The sequence below is a fragment of the Bos javanicus genome, chromosome 5 (assembly GCF_032452875.1).
Source record: "Bos javanicus breed banteng chromosome 5, ARS-OSU_banteng_1.0, whole genome shotgun sequence".
NCBI classification, from domain to species: Eukaryota; Metazoa; Chordata; class Mammalia; order Artiodactyla; family Bovidae; genus Bos; species Bos javanicus.
The window spans coordinates 94,147,377-94,169,025 of NC_083872.1; the positions used below are offsets into that span (position 1 = coordinate 94,147,377).

The 21,649-nt window shown below is 40.5% G+C and overlaps 1 protein-coding gene across 1 annotated transcript in view; it reads left to right on the forward strand.

Annotated features, from left to right (window-relative positions):
• SLC15A5 (solute carrier family 15 member 5) overlaps positions 1 to 21,649 on the forward strand; it is a 95,745-nt gene that overhangs the window by 41,743 nt on the left and 32,353 nt on the right. Inside the window, 2 exon segments of the mRNA XM_061417734.1 lie at positions 6,821 to 7,009; positions 17,303 to 17,431. Of these exon segments, the coding sequence (XP_061273718.1) occupies positions 6,821 to 7,009; positions 17,303 to 17,431 (318 nt within the window).

The window sequence follows — 21,649 nt, forward strand, 5'->3', positions numbered from 1 at the left end:
AAGTGTTGAACATGACTGAAGCAACTGAGCACCATATTAGGCTACTGTCCCACTCTTACGACCTCATTTAACCTTAATCGCCTCTTTAAAGGCTCTGTCTTCAAGTAATGACTTTGGAGGTTATGGCTTCAAATGTATGAATTTTGAAGGAACACAATTCAGTCCATTGTATGTGTGTGTGAAATTGGGTTGCATATTATGCTAGATTGGCAGCATTTTTTTCCTTTCTCCGTGGTATGAAAGAATGTTTCCTCATATAGCTAAGTTAATCTTAGATTCAGGGAAGCATGGTAGGTGAGAAAATCAATAGTTTTGAAAGTTTTTTAACAGTAAGTAACAGTCTCCAACTGTTGCTTTCTTTACATTCAGTCAGTCATAATTCCCAGAGGCAAATCATTTTTTTAAATCTTTAGGTGTCATTTGTCTAATATTGTTGAATAATATTATAAAAAACATTTTTAAACAATAATAATATGTATGTCATTGCAAAACCAAAGAAATAATTTATTTTTCTGTACTTAATAAATAGGTCGGTTTCTGTACAGTTGCTCAGTCATGTCCAACTCTTTGTGACCCCACAGACTGTAGCCCACCAGGCTCCTGTGTCCATGGAATTTTCCAGACAAGAATACTGGAGTGGGGTGCCATTTCCTTCTTCAGGGGATCCTCCCGACCCAGAGATCAAACCCACGACTGTCTCTTGCCTTAGAAGACGAATTCTTTACATCTCGTGCCACCTGGGAAGCCCGTACTTTAGCCTTTAACTTCCTAGCTATCTTCAGTATCACTCCCATTCTATCAACCAGCACCTGGCTCTTAGAGTTATCATCCTAAATGCCAATTCTAATCTTTTCACTTGTGTTTAATATCTTCAATGATTCCATTTTCTTCAGAGTAATTTGAAAATTCCTTAAAAATTTATGAAATGCCTCTTATGATCTGACCTCGATCTGTCTTCTCCCCTGACACCTAAATAACTTGTTTCTCACCATTCTGAAAATTTGTCTGATACTCTCATGACTTTGTGCTTTTGCTCAGGCCATTCATGCTGCCCTCACCTCTTCCTACTGAAACCCTTCTTTCTTTCTTTTTTTGTATTTATTTATTTATTGGCTGCACTTGGTCTTAATTGCTGCATGAAAGCTTTTTCTAGTTGCAGCAAGCAGGGGCTACTCTGGTTGCACTTTGAGGGCTTCTCATTTTGGTGGCTTCTCTTGTTGCAGAGCACAGGCTCTATAGCGTGAGCTCAGTAGTTATGGCACATGGGCTTAGTTGCTCCGAGGCATGTGAGATTTTCCCTGACCAGGGATTGAACCATGTCTCCTGAATTGGCAGGAGGATTCTTAACCACTGGGCCACCAAGGAAGTTCAGTCTTTCTTTCTTTAAATCATAGAAGGATTTCTCTCACTTTTCCAGCTGGAAGTAAATTCTTCTCCTTTTAGAATAGCATTATAAGTCTACAAAAACTGAGAACAATTTTTTTTTTAATCTTACCTCCCCAACTGCCCTAACAGACAACTTTATGTATAGCAGTAATAGAGTAAATATTAAATCAAATTGACATTTTAGGTCTCTTTCTAGTGAGTTTTAGTGTGCTAAGTATAGATAAATTCTGGGATGAATTTTATCTTCAAGGTGTATGCATGTTAGTCACTCAGTTGTGTCCAACTCTGCAACCCCATGGACTGTAGCCCTTCAGGCTCCTCCATCCATGGGATTTTCCAGGCAAGAATACTGAAGTGGGTTGCTATTCCCTTCTCCAGGGGATCTTTTGACCTAGGGATCAAACCCAGGTCTCCTGCATCAAAAACTGATTCTTTACCCTCTGAGCCACCAGGGAAGTCATATCTTTAAGATAGGTAATATTAAAATTCCTTTTTTTTCAATCTGAGCTGTTAACAGAACCAAAATCTCTACTTCATTATGAACGGGCCCTCATGGAATCTAATTTAAAGTAATAATATATTTTAAAATTCCTTAAATTTTCTGTTATTCAGATTTCCTCCTTTTTTATACCTTCTGTTTTTTGAGGTCTCAGAAAGAGCAGACATTATGGATACATTTAAATGTTGAGATACAATCAAAAAATTTACCTACCAGTTTCTCTATCAACTAAAACAAACACTAAGCTATTTAAACATTAGATTGATTTTTCTGAATTGAAAGTTTGCTTATCTGAAATTTTATGCAAGTTAGCAAAAGGTGACTATCTCTAAATTTCAAGTAAATTCCATCAAGCTAAAGTTTGCCTCTGCTCTAACAATGGGATTAAGTCCAGCAATATGAATGATAACTTGAGAAATGAAATGGGTGCAGTAGATATCAGTTCAGTTCAGTCGCTCAGTTGTGTCCGACTCTTTGCGACCCCATGAATTGCAGCACACCAGGCCTCCCTGTCCAGCACCAACCCCCGGAGTTTACCCAAACTCTTGTCCATCGAGTCAGTGATGCCATCCAGCCATCTCATCCTCTGTCGTCCCCTTCTGCTCCTGCCCCCAATCCCTCCTAGCATCAGAGTCTTTTCCAATGAATCAACTCTTCGCAGGAGGTGGCGAAAGTATTGGAGTTTCAGCTTTAGCATCAGTCCTTCCAAAGAACACCCAGGACTGATCTCCTTTAGAATGGACTGGTTGGATCTCCTTGCAGTCCAAGGGACTCTCAAGAGTCTTCTGCAACACCATAGTTCAAAAGCATCAATTCTTTGGCACTCAGCTTTCTTCACAGTCCAACTTTTACATCCATACATGACCACTGGAAAAACCATAGCCTTGACTAGATGGACCTTTGTTGAAAAAGTAATGTCTCTGCTTTTCAATATGCTATCTAGGTTGGTCATAATTTCCTTCCAAGGAGTAAGTGTCTTTTAATTTCATGGCTGCAATCACCATCTGCAGTGATTTTGGAACCCCAAAAAAATAAAGTCTGACACTGTTTCTACTGTTTCCCCATCTATTTCCCATGAAGTGATGGGACCAGATGCCATGATCTTCGTTTTCTGAATGTTGAGCTTTAAGCCAACTTTTTCACTCTCCTCTTTCACTTTCACCAAGAGGCTTTTTAGTTCCTCTCCACTTTTTGCCATAAGGGTGGTGTCATCTGCATATCTGAGGTTATTGATATTTCTCCCGGCAATCTTGATTCCAGCTTGGGCTTCTTCCAGCCCAGCGTTTCTCATGATGTACTCTGCATATAGGTTAAATAAACAGGGTGACAATATACAGCCTTGACGTACTCCTTTTCCTATTTGGAACCAGTCTGTTGTTCCATATCCAGTTCTAACTGTTGCTTCCTGACCTGCATATAGGTTTCTCAAGAGCCAGGTCAAGTGGTCTGGTATTCCCATCTCTTTCAGAATTTTCCACAGTTTATTGTGATCCACACAGTCAAAGGCTTTGGCATAGTCAATAAAGCAGAAATAGATGTTTTTCTGGAATTCTCTTGCTTTTTCCATGATCCTGCGGATGTTGGCAATTTGATCTCTGGTCCCCCTGCCTTTTCTAAAACCAGCTTGAACATCAGGAAGTTCACGGTCCACGTATTGCTGAAGCCTGGCTTGGAGAATTTTGAGCATTACTTTACTAGTGTGTGAGATGAGTACAATTGTGTGGTAGTTTGAGCATTCTCTGGCATCGCCTTTCTTTGGGATTGGAATGAAAACTGACCTTTCCAGTCCTGTGGCCACTGCTGAGTTTTCCAAATTTGCTGGCATATTGAGTGCAGCACTTTCACAGTAGATATAAACTGTAACAAAATCTCTTCTCATTTTCAACCAAAATGTCCTAGGTAATTCCTTAAAAATAAGAGAAGAGTTGAACTGCTATCTGAATAATTTCTTCCATTTATACTCTCTACCCACTTAATTACATTTAATATTTTTTCCTAAGAAAAAGTTCCTAATCTTTAATTCTGTAATAGTTACTTTACTTTTTCTGCAAGGATTAGAGAAATGTCAGAAAACCAAGGACTGATAATGCTTACAGTTTGTTTCATAACCTTTTTTAAAATAGTAATTACAATCTTTTGAAGAGATCATTTATTTTAAATTTTCCCAAATCATTTTTTATTCAGACATAGATTTTAATTTTTTTCAGAATAATGTATTTTATCTCAGGATAAAAGCTCGAAATCATTGCCTTAGCTTCAACAATTGCTACTAGTTGCTACCAGGAAGTGTTACAATAATACTTGGGCATGCTCAGTCACTTCAGTTATGTCTAACTTTTTGCCACCCCATGGACTGTAGCCCACCAGGCTCCTCTGTACATGGGATTCTCTAGGCAAGAATACTGGAGTGGATTCCCATCCCCGTCTCCAGAGGATCTTCCCAACCCAAGGATTGAACCCACGTCACCTGCATCTTCTGCATTGCGGGTGGATTCTTTTCCTCTGAGCCACCAAGGAAGCCCAATATTACCTATATGTGATCTTATTTAAATCTCATAGGCATCCTACAAAATAATCACCTTTTAGTGTCAAGGAAGGGCTTCCCTGGTGGCTCAGATGGTAAAGAATGTGCCTGTAATGTGGGAGACCTGGGTTCAATCCTGGGTTGGGAGGATCCCCTGGAGCAGGGCATGGCAACCAACTCCAGTATTCTTGCCTGGAGAATCCCCATGGACAGGGGAGTCTGGTGGGCTACAGTCCATGGGTTGCAGAGTCAGACATGACTGAGAGACTAAGCACACACACACAGAGCCAAGGAAAATGATAGTGAGGTTAAATAACTTAGGCCATCTGGATAGTCAATCAGTAAGTTCAATTCAGTTCAGTTCAGTCGCTCAGTTGTGTCCGACTCTTTGCGACCCCATGAATTGTGGCATGCCAGGCCTCCCTGTCCATCACCAACTCCCAGAGTTCACCCAGATTCATGTCCATCAAGTCAGTGATGCCATCCAGCCATCTCATCCTCTGTCGTCCCCTTTTCCTTCTGCCCCCAATCCCTCCCAGCATCAGAGTCTTTTCCAATGAGTCAATTCTTTGCATGAGGTGGCCAAAGTACTGGAGTTTCAGCTTTAGCATCAGTCCTTCCAAAGAACACCCAGGACTGATCTCCTTTAGAATGGACTGGTTGGATCTCCTTGCAGTCCAAGGCACTCTCAAGAGTCTTCTCCAACACCACAGTTCAAAAGCATCAATTCTTCGGCACTCAGCTTTCTTCACAGTCCAACTCTCACATCCATACATGACCACTGGAAAAACCATGGCCTTGATTAGATGGACCTTTTTTGGCAAAGTGATGTCTCTGCTTTTGAATATGCTATCTAGGTTGGTCATAACTTTCCTTCCAAGGAGTAAGTGTCTTTTAATTTCATGGCTGCAGTCACCATCTGCAGTGATTTTGGAACCCCAAAAAGTAAAGTCTGACACTGTTTCCACTATTTCACCATCTATTTCCCATGAAGTAACGGGACCAGATGCCATGATCTTGTGAATGTTGAGCTTTAAGCCAACTTTTTCACTCTCCTCTTTCACTTTCATCAAGAGGCTCTTTAGTTCTTTTTCACTTTCTGCCATAAGGATGGTGTCATCTGCATATCTGAGGTTATTGATATTTCTCCCAGCAATCTTGATTTCAGCTTGTGCTTCTTCCAGCCCAGCGTTTCTCATGATGTACTCTGCATATAGGTTAAATAAACAGGGTGACAATATACAGCCTTGACGTACTCCTTTTCCTATTTGGAACCAGTCTGTTGTTCCATGTCCAGTTCTAACTGTTGCTTCCTGACCTGCATATAGGTTTCTCTAGAGGCAGGTCAGGTAGTCTGGTATTCCCATCTCTTTTAGAATTTTCCACAGTTTACTGTGATCCACACAGTCAAAGGCTTTGGCATAGTCAATAAAGCAGAAATAGATGTTTTTCTGGAACTCTCTTGCTTTTTCCATGATCCAGCGGATAATGGCAATTTGATCTCTGGTTCCTCTGCCTTTTCTAAAACCACCTTGAACAGTAAACAGGGAACTCTAGCAGCCATTTCTGAGAGACCAAAGCCTAAGCATAGGAAAATCACACAACACAGTCAGCTGACATCTGGACATCCCCAGAATAACAATAACAAAATGTTGAGGATACATCCTCTAGTGTCAGTGTGTAAGAAATATTACACTGATCGGGGGTGTTGACTGAAAAAATATGCTCACAACCTGAAAGTAGAGAGCTGTTCCATTCGATGAGAATTTTTAGGACTTCAAGCCAGGGAGGCAGCATCTCAAGTAGCCCTGAGAAACTGCTCTGAGAGGTGCGGGATGGAGTCAGATTATATAGAAGTTTGCAACAAAGGGAGAAGATAGTCTGAACATCGAAGATTACTGGTAGTTAAGGAAAACCAGATATCTCACGGTAAGAAATTTAGCTCTCTTCTATGTATGGGAGAAGAGGGCATGACAGCCCACTCCAGTATTCTTGCCTGGAGAATCCCATGGACAGAGGACCCTTGGCAGGCTACAGTCCATGGAGTTGCAAAGAGTCGGACATGACTGATGTGACTTAGCAGGCACACATGCATGTCTGGGAAGATGCAAGCGTCTGGACTCACTGAATTCATTCCTTTCACATGCACCTCAGCTATCTGGGGCCAGTAATCCTGCATTTTCACATCCCCAGCTGCCCACTCCCTCACTCCTGTCTGTAAGGAATGTCGTGTCGGCAGCTATATCACAGGGATTGTTCTTTCTTTTGGGGGCCCTCCGGGTTGAGAAATTCCCATTTGGAGGGCCAGAATCATAGATGGCTGTGAAATCCTTGTTTATAGATATGGCAAGAGATATTCCATTTCACTGACTTTTAAAAAAAATTTTTTTTTCCTTTGCATTCTTCTTCAGTCGCTGGCAATCTTTGTGCTGCCTTGTCTGTGTTGGTAGCTGGCTTCTTTGAAATACACAGAAAGCATTTCCCTCCAGTGGAGCAACTTCTTTCAGGCAAGGCTGTCACCGTCTCCTCCATGGCCTGGTCCCACCTCGTTCTTCAATACGTTTTACTCAGAGTGGCTGAAACCCTGGTCAACCCAGCATGTGAGTAATAATTTTTTTCACCTCCTGTTGGAACATACTGAGTCTTTACTCGGAGTTCATTGCCTCAGGTGGTGGGAAATCTGATCCTGCCCCAGAAATTTCCCACAATGCTTCACAACAAGCTTATGCATCATCCTCATTTAAAAAGAAATTACAGTTTCTCTTTGTTCTTTTACCACATACAGACAATGATTAATTCTACCTGAAGTTGATAGGATGGAATGGAAGATTTACTAATCTGGTTAAAGGTAGCAATCATTTGGTCAGAAACAGGAGAAAATTCTGCTAAAACTTAGAAGATAAGACCGATATGTAATCTTTCCTCTGATCTTCTCCCTGCCCTCTTCCCACTCTGTCCCTCTCATTCATAAACTCACTTATATACTCCCTCCAAAAATGACAATTGTAGTGTACGTTGAGAGTATCAGATCAGATCAGATCAGTCGCTCAGTCGTGTCCGACTCTTCGTGACCCCATGAATCGCAGCATGCCAGGCCTTCCTGTCCATCACCAACTCCCAGAGTTCACTCAGACTCACGTCCATCGAGTCAGTGATGCCATCCAGCCATCTCATCCTCTGTCGTCCCCTTCTCCTCTTGCCCCCAATCCCTCCCAGCATCAGAGTCTTTTCCAATGAGTCAACTCTTCGCATGAGGTGGCCAAAGTACTGGAGTTTCAGCCTCAGCATCATTCCTTCCAAAGAAATCCCAGGGCTGATCTCCTTCAGAATGGACTGGTTGGATCTCCTTGCAGTCCAAGGGACTCTCAAGAGTCTTCTGCAACACCCCAGTTCAAAAGCATCATTCTTCGGTGCTCAGCCTTCTTCACAGTCCAACTGTCACATCCATACGTGACCACAGGAAAAACCATAGCCTTGACTAGACGGACCTTTGTTGGCAAAGTAATGTCTCTGCTTTTGAATATGCTATCTAGGTTGGTCATAACTTTCCTTCCAAGGAGTAAGTGTCTTTTAATTTCATGGCTGCAGTCACCATCTGCAGTGATTTTGGAACCCAGAAACATAAAGTCTGACACTGTTTCCACTGTTTCCCCATCTATTTCCCATGAAGTGATGGGACCGGATGCCATGATCTTCGTTTTCTGAATGTTGAGCTTTAAGCCAACTTTTTCACTCTCCTCTTTCACTTTCATCAAGAGGCTTTTGAGTTCCTCTTCACTTTCTGCCATAAGGGTGGTGTCATCTGCATATCTGAGGTTATTGAGATTTCTCCCAGCAATTTTGATTTCAGCTTGGGCTTCTTCCAGCCCAGCGTTTCTCATGATGTACTCTGCATATAGGTTAAATAAACAGGGTGACAATATACAGTCTTGATGTACTCCTTTTCCTATTTGGAACCAGTCTGTTGTTCCATATCCAGTTCTAACTGTTGCTTCCTGACCTGCATACAAATTTCTCAAGAGGCAGATCAGGTGGTCTGGTATTCCCATCTCTTTTAGAATTTTCCACAGTTGATTGTGATCCACACAGTCAAAGGCTTTGGCATAGTCAATAAAGCAGAAATAGATTTTTTTCTGGAACTCTCTTGCTGTTTTCATGATCCAGCAGATGTTGGCAATTTGATCTCTGGTTCCTCTGCCTTTTCTAAAACCAGCTTGAACATCAGGAAGTTCACGGTTCACATATTGCTGAAGCCTGGCTTGGAGAAATTTGAGCATTACTTTACTAGAATGTGAGATGAGTGCAATTGTGTGGTAGTTTGAGGATTCTTTGGCATTGCCTTTCTTTGGGACTGGAATGAAAACTGACCTTTTCCAGTCCTGTGGCCACTGCTGAGTTTTCCAAATTTGCTGGCATATTGAGTGCAGTACTTTCACAGCATCATCTCTTAGGATTTGAAATAGCTCAACTGGAATTCCATCACCTGCACTAGCTTTGTTCATAGTAATGCTTTCTAAGGCCCACTTGACTTTACATTCCAGGATGCCTTGCTCTAGGTGAGTGATCACACCATCATGATTATCTGGGTCGTGAAGATCTTTTTTGTACAGTTCTTCTGCGTATTCTTGCCATCTCTTCTTAATATCTTCTGCTTCTGTTAGGTCCATACCATTTCTGTCCTTTATCAAGCCCATCTTTGCATGAAATGTTCCTTTGGTATCTCTGATTTTCTTGAAGAGATCTCTAGTCTTTCCCATTCTGTTGTTTTCCTCAATTTCTTTGCATTGATTACTGAAGAAGGCTTTCTTATCGCTTCTTGCTATTCTTTGGAACTCTGCATTCAGATGATTGTATCTTTCCTTTTCTCCTTTGCTTTTCGCTTCTCTTCTTTTTCATACGTTGAGAGTATATAAACATGCAAATGAAATGAAAGTTTAAGCCAGTTTTCCAGACAACTCAGTGTCTTTAAATTAAATGACACTAAATTAAGTGTGATCACTAATGTTTCATAAGACAGGTTCAAAATAACTTTATTAAGTATCAAGGGTTTTCTGTATCATCTAGATGCTGATATTAATTAAACTAGTCACTTCAAAATTCATCAAAGTATTTCAGTGACTTCTTACAAAACTGCAGTATGTATGTGTGAGTGTGTGTGTGTGTATACTTATCAGTGTGATCTACTGCATCTTATATTTCTGTCTTCCTTATAAGTTCGCCACACAGAGAATCCTGATTGTAACTCAAGCCAATTATACTTTACCAAAATTACTTTTACAACTTCCTGACTCTCTTCCTGCCTCTAATGTCTTTCCCATTCTATCTGCTCAACTCAACCTTTTGAGCAATATTCATAGATGACAATTCTAACTAATTCTCTTGTCTAAAACCTTCAATTATTCTATTATCTTCAATTATTCTTAAATTCCTCAAAGCAATATACATATATATATGTATTTAATATATATGCAAATATACATATATATGACATCAAGGTAATTCTTGTAAAAAAATCAAAATAAAATTAAATGTAATTACAGCCATATATGTATGTTAGACTTCTTTTTTCTAATTTTAAGTCATTTCATTCACATGGAATAAATAATTTTATGAGATTCTAAGATGTGACTATCACTGTTTGACACTAGAGGAAATACAAAAAAAGTATAAAAGAATGTCACCACACAAATGTTTGTGACTTCCCTGATGTTTCCAGAAAATTGTTGGAAGTAGTCAGCTGACATTTTATAGGTAATGAATGAAGGTGATGAGTGAATGCTCATGTGCTCAGTTGTTAAGTCATGTCCAGCTCTTTTGCTACCCAGTGGACTATAGCTTGCCAGGTTCCTCTGTCCATGGGGTTTTCCAAGCAAGAATACTGGAGTGGGTTGCTATTTCCTCCTCCAGGGAATCTTCTTGACCCAGGGATCAAACCCAAATCTCCTGTCTCCTGCAATGCAGTTGAACTCATTACTGCTTGAGTCATCAAGGAATCAATGAAGGTGATGAGTGAATACAGTTAGGAAATTCCCAGCCAGCTAAGCAACTGTGGTTCAACATTTGAAAGCCAGTGAGATACTTTTAACCAGAGAGTTAAAAAGGCAGATCATGTCATATTAAGCACTTAGTCCATCCATCCCTGATTTCCCATCTGAAAACTGAGGTCCAACTAAGTCCACTGACTTTTCCTCTATAGAGCTCATGGGACAGGGAGCAGAAGATTTCATTTTAATTTCCAGCCTTGTTATTAACTACACATGTGACCTTAAAAATCCACTTAACCACTAAGCTTCACCTTTTAGACCTTTAAAATGGAAATACTTATAATTCTTCCTCATATCACAGCATCAGTGTAACAGTCAATGGGAATGAAACCTACTCCTGAGAATTAAATGACATAAAATGTGAGAGGGTGTTTTGAACTATGAAATCAAGAATCATTCTTCTGGAAGGCAGTATGGCATAGTTGTTAATATCCATGAATCTTAAAGTCGGACGGAACTGAATTCAAACCCAGTTCAGCCACTGACTTAGTTGTGTGACCTTGGCAAAATTAGTCTGCATTTCTGAGCCTTTCTCATCATCTGTAAAGTGAGGAAGGGATGTTGTAAGGACTAAGTGAAGTATTTCATGTAAAGGAAAAAGCAGTATGTACATAGACAATATATAGGATAGACCACACTCACCATTAACAATTGTATAGCTTCCCTGGTGGCTCAGACAGGTAAGAATCTGCCTGCAGTGGGGGAGATCTGGATTTGATCCTTGGGTTGGGAAGATCCCCTGGTGGAGGGCATGGCAACTCACTCCAGTATTCTTGCCTGGAGAATCCCCAAGGACAGAGGAGCCTGGTGGGCTACAGTCCACGAGGTTGCAAAGAGTTGGACACGACTGAGTGACTAAGCACAGCACAGCACATGTGTGCTGTTATTATTGTTACTATGCTTCAGGGAAATTAATAGTCCAAGACTCAGGGCTCAAGCACAGATGTCCGGCTCACAGGTCATAGTAGAAAACCACACCTCCCACAACTTGAACACCAAGAGATCTGATAGTGGGAGCAGTATGGTGTCTTTGTCACCAGTCATCCAAAGTCCCTTTTTTCTTCTTACTTCTCACCTCCAATCCAACAGCAAGTCAGTCTTTACTCTGAAATATAATTTAAAACTGGTCCTGTCTCATCTCTCCTTTTTCTATTCACCTGGTTTCTAATCCCAGTTCTTTTCTTCCCCATGTACACTTCTTATTTTTTAAAAATAAAAGATTTAATATTCCAGGGATATAGTGGACTTAAGTGTGAGCTGTTTAAAATATTTTTAATAAACATCACGGCTGGAAAAGTGCCATGTAAATGCACAGGTGGGAGTGTGTCTGGCAAGAAAATGCAAGGGGTCTCATGCAGTTGGAAGAATGAGGAAGAGATAAACTGGTCAAACTCTCAAACTTCTTTTTGCTCCAGGAGGGGCCCAGGTTCAATCATTTGTTTGGAAAACTAGATCCCACATGCCACAACTAAGAATTCACATGCGACAACTAAAAACTCCTGCATGCCACAACTGGAGAAGGAAATGGCAGCCTACTCCAGTATTCTTGCCTGGGAAATCCCGTGGACAGATGAGTCTGGCAGGCTACAGCCCTTGGGGTCGCAAAGAGTCAACACAACTTAGAGACTGAACCACCACCACTGTGCTGAAGCTGAGACCTGGCACAGCCAAATAAATAAATAAAATAAAATAAAATAATTTTTTAAAATTATAAACAGCATATTTTTATTTTAAATCATACATATATCAGGTATTTATTGTTCATCAACTTAGTTTAACATTATTCTCTTATAGACGTAAAAAATAGGTATCTTTTTTAAAATCATAAACTGCAAGTATTATTGTTTGGTAATAGCATATTTGAGAATTAAACCTAATTCTTTTTTTGTTTGTTTGTTTTTTTTAAATGAATTGGTCAGCAGGGTTATGTGGTTTTCTCTAGCTACATCAGACTGCGTGGATCTAGGAGCAGATAGTGAATTGTCTTGCCAGTCAATTTCCAGAAGGAAAGAGACAGGCAAAGAAATGAGGGAATGTGGAAGAATATGATTCTAATAGTTGACTGTGGAACTTAGCTTGGATAAAAAGAGTAGTGAGAACATGTAGGGCATGAAAGAGGTGAAAATAAGGAAAGGAGTAATGGAGTGGAATCCCTGAAGGAGGACAGGCATTTTGATGGTTGGGTCATTGAGAGTAAGCTGGGAAGATGGAAGGTGGTAGTCAGAGGCCAGTGCACAAAGTTGAGATTATAGATCAGTGACAATCACTACTCTGGGGCATGCGTTGACAAACTTTTTCTTAAAATTTTCAGATAGTAAGTGGTTTGGTTTTGCACTCGTTTCTGGTGCAACTACTGAACTCTGTCATTGTGATGTATAAGCCGTCAGACATGATATACAATGAATGGGCATGGCTGTGTCCCAATAAAACTTTATTTATAAATAGGTGGCAACTGGACCTTACCTGACGGTAGTTCACCAACCCCTGGTCTGAGGTACAAGATTCAGCATGTGTCCATAGGTGTGAGTGGCTAAGGTCAAGTGGGGGACAAGGATCTTGGAAAGGGGGCCATGGAACTGAAAAACCAAGATATGACAGAATGGAAGGTTGGAAAGATGATCTATATTATGTGTGTGTTAAAATTGCAGGGGACTTCTCTGGAGGTCCAGTGGTTAAGATGTCACTTTCCAATTCAGGAGGGTTGAGTTCACTGGGGGACTAAAATCACACATGTATTGAGCCCCCAAAATAAAAATAAAACAGAAGCAATATTGTATAACACATTCAATAAAGACAGAAATAGTACACATCAAAAAATATATTCTTTTTAAAAACTGCCAAGAATTAAGGCAGAAGTGGAACCAGAGAGTGTAACCATGAGAGGGGAGCTGATGACTTTGAAAAATATAAGAAAATGTCACAGAGATTGGCAGCTCCTAGCAAAGACAAGAAATATTAGGTGATCTAACCAGGTAACATGAAATTCAAAGTTGAAGATTTTATACAGATGAGGGAGGAATAATGATCTGAAAATGTTAATAGCATAAAGTTCCATTTTCTAGTTCTGCCATACTTCTCCACATGTTCAAAACAAACCCCTCACCAAATGCAATAAACACATTTTAACTGTTTAAGAACAAGTGAAGTAAAAGAAATTTCCAAGAATGAGTCTCCAGTACCAGCTGCCTGAGGAAGGTAGTTATGGCTCTATAGTTTGTAGATTCCACATAAACTGTGATGGGGCATCTCTGCAAACACTACAGTCTCCACCTGGAGACACATTTCAACTTGCTCTTTGGCAACAAGACCAGCTTTCCCGTACACTGTATATTTGTTCACTATGTCTTCACAGTAAAATGATCTTCCCTGGTGGCTCAAGCAGTAAAAAATCTGCCTGCAATGCTGGTGACTCAGGTTCGATCCCTGGATCTGGAAGATCCCCTGGAGAAGGGAATGGCTACCTTTCCAAGTATTCTTGCCTGGAGAATTCCATGGACAGAGGAGCCTGTTGGGCTATAAAGTCCATGAGGTAGCAAAGAGTCAGACACGACTGAGCGACTAAAACTTTTCACAGTAAAATTAGGATTTTAGAATAGTGGCAGACTTGTTGATTACATCTATACTACAGTATGCTAAAAGAAATATCATGGAACCTAAAAAAATCAAGTCGATGGTCACCGAAGTCAAAAAAGATCAGAACACACAAGTAGATGCCTGAAATTGGAGATCGGAGGACTTGAAAAGTGAAGTCCTATAAAAGGGATTTTATAAAAGTCCTATAAAAGGATTTTCAAAACGAGGAAAATGACACCAAAGAGAGATTAACCAGCAGGCAGAGAGCTGGCAAAGTGTGCTCATGAATTATATACCACACCAGAAGTTCTAGCAAGAGAAAAGCACGGGATTAATAATTAACTAGCAAAGTAATAATGGGCCCGAATGTTCTGCTTTTTCTCACTGAAAGAAATCATCCTACTTCATCTTCCTGCCCATTGTTTGTCTCCTTGTATTTAGAAAGAGGAAAGTTCACCAGCCAAAACCTTTTTGTAACTGAGTCATTCCTGCCCAAAGCCTCTTCAGTGTTTCTCTTGCACTTTCCTTTGGCTCTTCCTGAGAAAACTTGCAAGCTTGGCCTCAAAGTTCTGCAGGTAATTTGCAGGGCACAAGACAACTCTGGAACCCACGTCTCCTGCTGCCGATATTTGAAGCCTTTCTTCACAGCATTTTACTTCTCATCATCATTACCTTAATCTCCAATAACAACATTTGTGATATTAAGCACCTGGTTAGTGCTGCCCTTAGTATTATGCATATCTCTGCTCTCTGCCCTCCCAGAGTTCAAAATCCAGGGAGGATGTACTGATACTTTCTCCCACCCTCAGCCTTAGCACTTCAGCACATCTGAAGCACAGAGATTCCTTTAAATGTTTATTGAATGATAAATAAAAACACATGGAGAACACAGAGAAAGCAAAATGAAAATGTTAAATAAATACAGGAAGGAATGCTATGCTATGCTATGCTAAGTCACTTCAGTCGTGTCCGACTCTGTGCTACCCCATAGACAGCAGCCCACCAGGCTCCCCCGTCCCTGGGATTCTCCAGGCAAGAACACTGGAGTGGGTTGCCATACTAGGATCCCACAAACCATGAGGTGCAGCCAAAAAACAAATTTTGTAATGCATATAAAAGGATTTGCACAGTGCCTTGCACAAATAGGGGATATTTGATTTGGTAAAATTAATATTGTTACAAATAGCTAACCTTATTCAGTTCTTGTATACATCATAGCAAGTAACAGTCATACACCTCCAACAAGTACATAATGAATGATCTTACTACCATTTCATAGAGAAGAAGGCTGAGGCTTGAGAAGTTTAAGTATAGAATCTGCCTACCAAGCAGGAGACATGGCTTCGATCCCTGGGTTGAAAAGATCACCTGGAGAAAGAAACAGCAACCCACTCCAGTATTCTTGCCTGGAGAATCCCATGGACAGAGGAGCCTGGCGGGCTACAGTCCATAGGGTTGCAAAGAGTTGGACATGACTTAGCGATTAAACAACAACCTAAAATCACAGAAGTAATAAACATCTGACCCAGGATTTTATCATAAGCTCATCTAAGTCAGAGCTCACACTGTCCACCGCCATGCTAGTTTTCTATGATAGATTGAGTTTTCCATGGGGAATCTAATGATTTATATGGACAACAGAATCATAGAATTTACTGATATCACCATGATACTATCCAGTACAAGTCTTCCCAGGTGGTGCTAGTGGTAAAGAATCCACCTGCCAATGCAGGAGATGTAAGAGGCACAGGATGGATCAATCCCTAGGTCAGGAAGATCCTCTAGAGGCAGGCACAGAAACCCACTCCAGTATTCTTATTTGGAGAATCCTGTGGACAGAGGAGCCTGGCAGACTTCAGTCCATGGGGTCACAAAGGGTCTAATACAACTGAAGCAACTTAGCATGCATGCATGATACTCTCCAGTACAAGCCTTAGCTCAATCCAAAATCCAAAAGAAATATTCAAATTGCCGTATAACTTGGGTGACTATTTTGGGACACTCAACCACCTAGCAGTTAAATTTTCCTTATAGCTACATAGGAGTGTATTTTGCCACATTTTATTTCTTGTAGATATCTGTAAACTGTAACATTGCATCAGCTCAGTTCAGTCGCTCAGTCCTGTCTGACTCTTTGTGACACCATGGACTGCAGCATTCCAGGCTTCCCTGTCCATCACCAACTCCCGGAGCTTGCTCAAACTCATATCCATCGAGTTGGTGATGCCATCCAACCATCTCATCCTCTGTCGTCCCCTTCTTCTCCTGCCTTCAGTCTTTGCCAGCATCAGGGTCAGTCGGTTCTTTGCATCAGGTGGCCAAAGTTTTGGAGTTTCAGCTTCAGCATCAGTCCTTCCAGTGAATATTCAGGACTGTTTTCCTTTAGGATTGACTGATTGGATCTCCTTGCAGTCCAAGGGACTTTCAAGAGTCTCTCCAACACCACAATTCAAAAGCATCAGTTCTTTGGCACTCAGCTTTCTTTATGGTCCAACTCTCACATCCATACATGACTACTGGAAAAACCATAGCTTTGACTCAACGGACCTTTGTCAGCAAAGTAATGTCTCTGCTTTTTAATACACTGTCTAGGTTTGTCATAACTTTTCTTCCAAGGAGCAAGCATTTTTTAACATCATAATATATCTTACTCTAGTAATGTTAACAAAAGTGAAGTGAAAGTCTGTCAGTCATGTCTGACTCTTTGCAATCCATGGACTATACAGTCCATGCAGTTCTCCAGGTCAGAATACTGGAGTGGGTAGCCTTTCCCTTCTCCAGGGGATCTTCCCAACCCAGGGATCAAACCCAGGCCTCCCGCATTGCAGGCGGGCCACAAGGGAAGCCCAATGTTAACAACGCCCAACAGAAATTTTACCTGCATCAGTAAACTTTCTTGGAGGTATGATCAATACTGATTTGAAGAGTACCTATACTTTTACTTTAGAGAGAATTTTCTATGAATTTATGGTTGCTGGGAGGAAGAATGGAGGGAAGGGATAGTTAGGGAGTTTGGGATCAATATATACAAACTCCTGTATTTAAAATAAACAACAAGGACCTACTGGTTAGCACAGGGAACTTGGCCCAATGTTATGTGGCAGCCTGGATGGGAGGGGGATTTAGAGGAGAATGGATGCATGTATATGTATGGCTGAGTCCCTTTGCTATTCATCTAAAGCTATCATGACACTTCTAATTGGCTATACTCCAATATAAAATCAAAAGTTTAAAAAAAGGAATAATGTTCTAAATTCTGAACTTTTGTCTTCTCAGTCTCTGTAATACACAGATTTGTTCCAAGTACCATCAGAGGAACCTTTATGAATTGCTTGACACTGATCAATGGATTTGCTTGTTTCATGGGGGCACTGCTTTTCGAGTTGGTCTACCTCATCTCAGAAGGTAAAAAATAGTTCCATGGTTTGCTTATATATATATATTGATTTGATGACTAGAGAATTGAGAGACAAAACCTTAAGAGAGGCTTTGCCAGCGTAGTCTTTTTTTTAATTGATCCACTTTTGCAATTAAGATAGAATTAAGATAGGAAATAGACTCTTGCTGTATTCATTAATTTCTGGGAATTGTTTTTCTTTTGATAGGAGGAGGTAATTACAGAATGTCACTTCTCATGAGACCCTGTCTGCTGTCTTTCTTTATTGTACTTTAACACAAACTGGTCATTATATTCTTATTAGGTTTTTCAACAGGGCTGTATTCAATAATGGGTCATAGACAACCCTCATAAAAGGTAAGTCCTGTGTAAATATAGGAGGATGGGGGTATCTGGATGATCCTTTATCCAGAAATATAGTCTTCAACCAAAGAGAAATTGTGAGTTGAATTGGAAAAATTTCCCAATAGATATTTTGGTCAGAAAGCAAAAGCGAAGTCGCTCAGTCATGCCCGACTCTTAGCGACCCCATGGACTGCAGCCTACCAGGCTCCTCCATCCATGGGATTTTCCAGGCAAGAGTACTGGAGTGGGGTGCCATTGCCTTCTCTGGACTGGTCACTTACTCTAACAGAAATTTCTCTAGTTCCTCCAAGGAATCAGAATAGCTTAGTTATGCACAAACTCTCTCTCCAGGTGCTGCTGCTGCTAAGTCGCTTCAGTCGTGTCCAACTCTGTGCGACCCTATAGACGGCAGCCCACCAGGCACCCTTGTCCCTAGGATTCTCCAGGCAAGAACACTGGAGTGGGTTGCCATTTCCTTCTCCAATGCATGAAAGTGAAAGGTGAAAGTGAAGTCGCTCAGTCGTGTCCGACTCTTCGAGACCCCATGGACTGCAGCCTACCAGGCTCCTCTGTCCATGGGATTTTCCAGGCAAGAGTACTGGAGTGGGGTGCCATTGCCTTCTCCGATTTTGGTCAGAAGAAACAACCAATCTGAAAAAGTCACATGCTACATAAAAAGTACTACTCTTACATGGACTGGTAGAAAAATCAAACAGAATAACATTAAAGATTAGCTGTCATGACAAAATGTCTTTGCCTATATATTAAATCTACAGACTTTTTCCTTTATTTGTTCTGAGATGTTAATACAGCTTAAAATTTATTAAATTTGCTTGTGCTTATTTTATGGGAAATACTGAAAGCTTATTGTTCTCTCCTTTCAAAAATAAAATACATTTTAAAATTGTAAACAAATATTCTATTCTTTACAAATAAATTTAATTTACCTACCTTCCAACTATGGAAAAAATAAGTTGTATGAAAGAGAAACTCCTTTTAACACTAGGTATCCATTCAAAAAATATTTATGAGGATCCACTCTGTGCCAGATACCATATTGGGTACTAGAGATACCATGCCAAGAAAAATTAACTTACAGATCCTCACAAAATTTCCAGGGGTGTAGGGAAGCAATAAAATTGAGTAATAAATGATAGGCACAGTAGAGTTCAAGGAACAAATCTACAGTCTTTGATTGTTAAGATCAAACCCTGTCCTTAGTTAACTGAGAAAGTTAAGCCAAAGTATGTAATGAGTAATTACCATGTGCCAGGCTTTATGTTATTAATACGTGGAATTATGTGAGACATGGTTCCAGTTCTTATGAGCTCACATTCAAACTGTCATAACCAAGTGTGAACAACAGAATTTGATCTCTGATGATCGGAGTCTTTAAATGTAAACAAAGCCTAAAACACCAGTATTAGGATTTTATAAGATAGCTTGGAAAAATCTTACCAAAATCTCTACCTAAACATCTCTTGACAAGCTGGCTATAAATGTGGAGGTTCCCCACAAACTCCCCCTCAGAACTGATAATTTGCTAGGAAGCACAATACTTGTGATTACAGCTTTATTATAGCAAAAAAGTACAAATCGGAATGAGATAAAGGCAGAAATGCATGAAACAAGGTCTGGGAAGGTTCCAGAAACAAAGCTTGTTTCACCCTCAGAGATGTGGTACCAAACTGGCACATCAGTATGTGACAATACACAGAGCACTCTCACCCAGGAGATCTTACCTGAGCTTCAGTATGCAGAGTTTTTTTTAATTGAGGTAGGGGCTTCCCTGGTGTCTCAGACTGTAAAGAATCTGCCTGCAATGCAAGAAGACCCAGGTTCGATCCCTGGGTCCAGAAGATGCCCTGGAAAAGAGAATGGCTACCCACTCCAGTATTCTTGCCTAGAGAGTCCCATGAACAGAGGAGCTTGGCGGGCTACAGTCCTTGGGTTCACAAAGAGTTGGACATGACTGAGCAACTAACACTTCTGTCTTATGTGGGCAGGATTGACTGAACCATTGGCCATGTAGTTGAACTCAGTCTTCAGCCTATCTTTTCTCCCCAGAGACTGGGCTGATACCCACTCTGTGGCTCAAAATCCCAACCCTCTAACCCTATGGTTGGTCTTCCAGGCTTGCCAGCTCCCATTCTGAGTCATGCCATTAACAAAAACCATCAGGTGGAGCTTAATGAGCCAACCATGAATAACAAAGACACTTCAGTCACTTGGGAAATTCACAGATTTTAGAGTTTACCTCCCAGGAACCAGGAAGAAAGGCCAGACAATTTCCTTATTACACACAACTGTTCTTGCAAATATATTTTACTGAAAATCTATTTTTACTGAGAATCTGCATTGTATGGTAGGATCTGTTATATAACATTACTGGGTCTATTACAACAATTTTATAAAGTTGACAAAGCGTCTACTCTCTAGTTGCAGTGGGCAGGCTTCTCATTGCAGTGGCTTCTCTCCTGGCAGAACACGGGCTCCAGGGTGCATGGGCTCCAGTAGTTGCAGCACATGGGCTCGGTAGTTATGGCTCCCTGGCTCTAGAGCTCAGGCTCAATAGTTGTGCACATGGGCTTAGGTGCTCTACAGCATGTGACATCTTCCCGGATCAGGGATGGAACCACGTTTCCTGCAGTGGCAGGCTGATTCTTTACCACTGAGCCACCATGAGAGCCCAAAAGTTTATATAGTTTTGGCAGTTTGGTGCCCATTAAAGGAGGTCTACCAAGAACACAATGAGTACATCTTAGTCTCACGCAACGTGAGGCAGAGGGGAGGAGCAGTCTCTAAACTTATATTGAAAAGAACATCATTTTTTAATATAAATTTATTTATTTTAATTGGAGGCTAATTACTTTACAATATTGTATTGGTTTTGCCATACATCAACATGAATCTGCCACAGTATACACGTGTTTCCCATCCCGAACCCTCCTCCCTCCTCCCTCCCCATCCCATCCCTCTGGGTTGTCCCAGTGCACCAGCCCCAAGCATCCTGTATCCTGCATCAAACCTGGACTGGCGATTCATTTCATATATGATATTATACATGTTTCAATGCCATTCTTCCAAATCATCCCACCCTCTCCCTCTCCCACAGAGTCCAAAAGACTGTTCTATCTCTGTGTCTCTAGAACGTCATTTAAATTACTGCTAATTCATTTAATTTACTTATTTAAAATATGTTTCTATTCATACTAATACTGTATTGCATCAAGTCATATCCTAATCAGTTAGAAGCTTGTAATTGGGTGTCACTGTAGAGGTCATCTAATCTAACACTGTACCCAAAACTAGAAGATGCACAATCTTCTTCTAGTACCCAGGGAATGTTCTCTACTTTGAGAAGTAACCCATCTGTTGATAAATATATTTCCCAGAATAAATCTAGTTTTTCTGTCCACATAGCAACTCTTCAAAACATTCAATAAATATTTGGGGCAATAATGTACAATGTTAAAAGAGTAGGTTCTATAGTCAAACTCCACGGATTCCAATCCAGGTAGTCTAGCTGTGTGTCTTCAGTTTTCATGTCAATAGCAACAAAAAATAATTCATTATGTTGCTTAGAGGATTAAGTAGTTAATATGCCTAATAAGTATTCAATAAAGATAGCTATTTTGACCCCCTTCTAATATATAGACAAACCACTCCAATTTTTTTCATAGTACATGATTCCCTGATTTTTCATTATCAAAACCCCTCTATCTTGATGGATAGATAACAATTTGTCAGTATTGTTCTTAAAATATGGTTTCCAGACTCAATCACAGGCTCAAAATGGGTACATCCAAGATAGATATGTTACTTTTATCAACCTTCTCAATCTCTCTCTCTCTTGGCATTTTTAATAGAATGCCAACAGA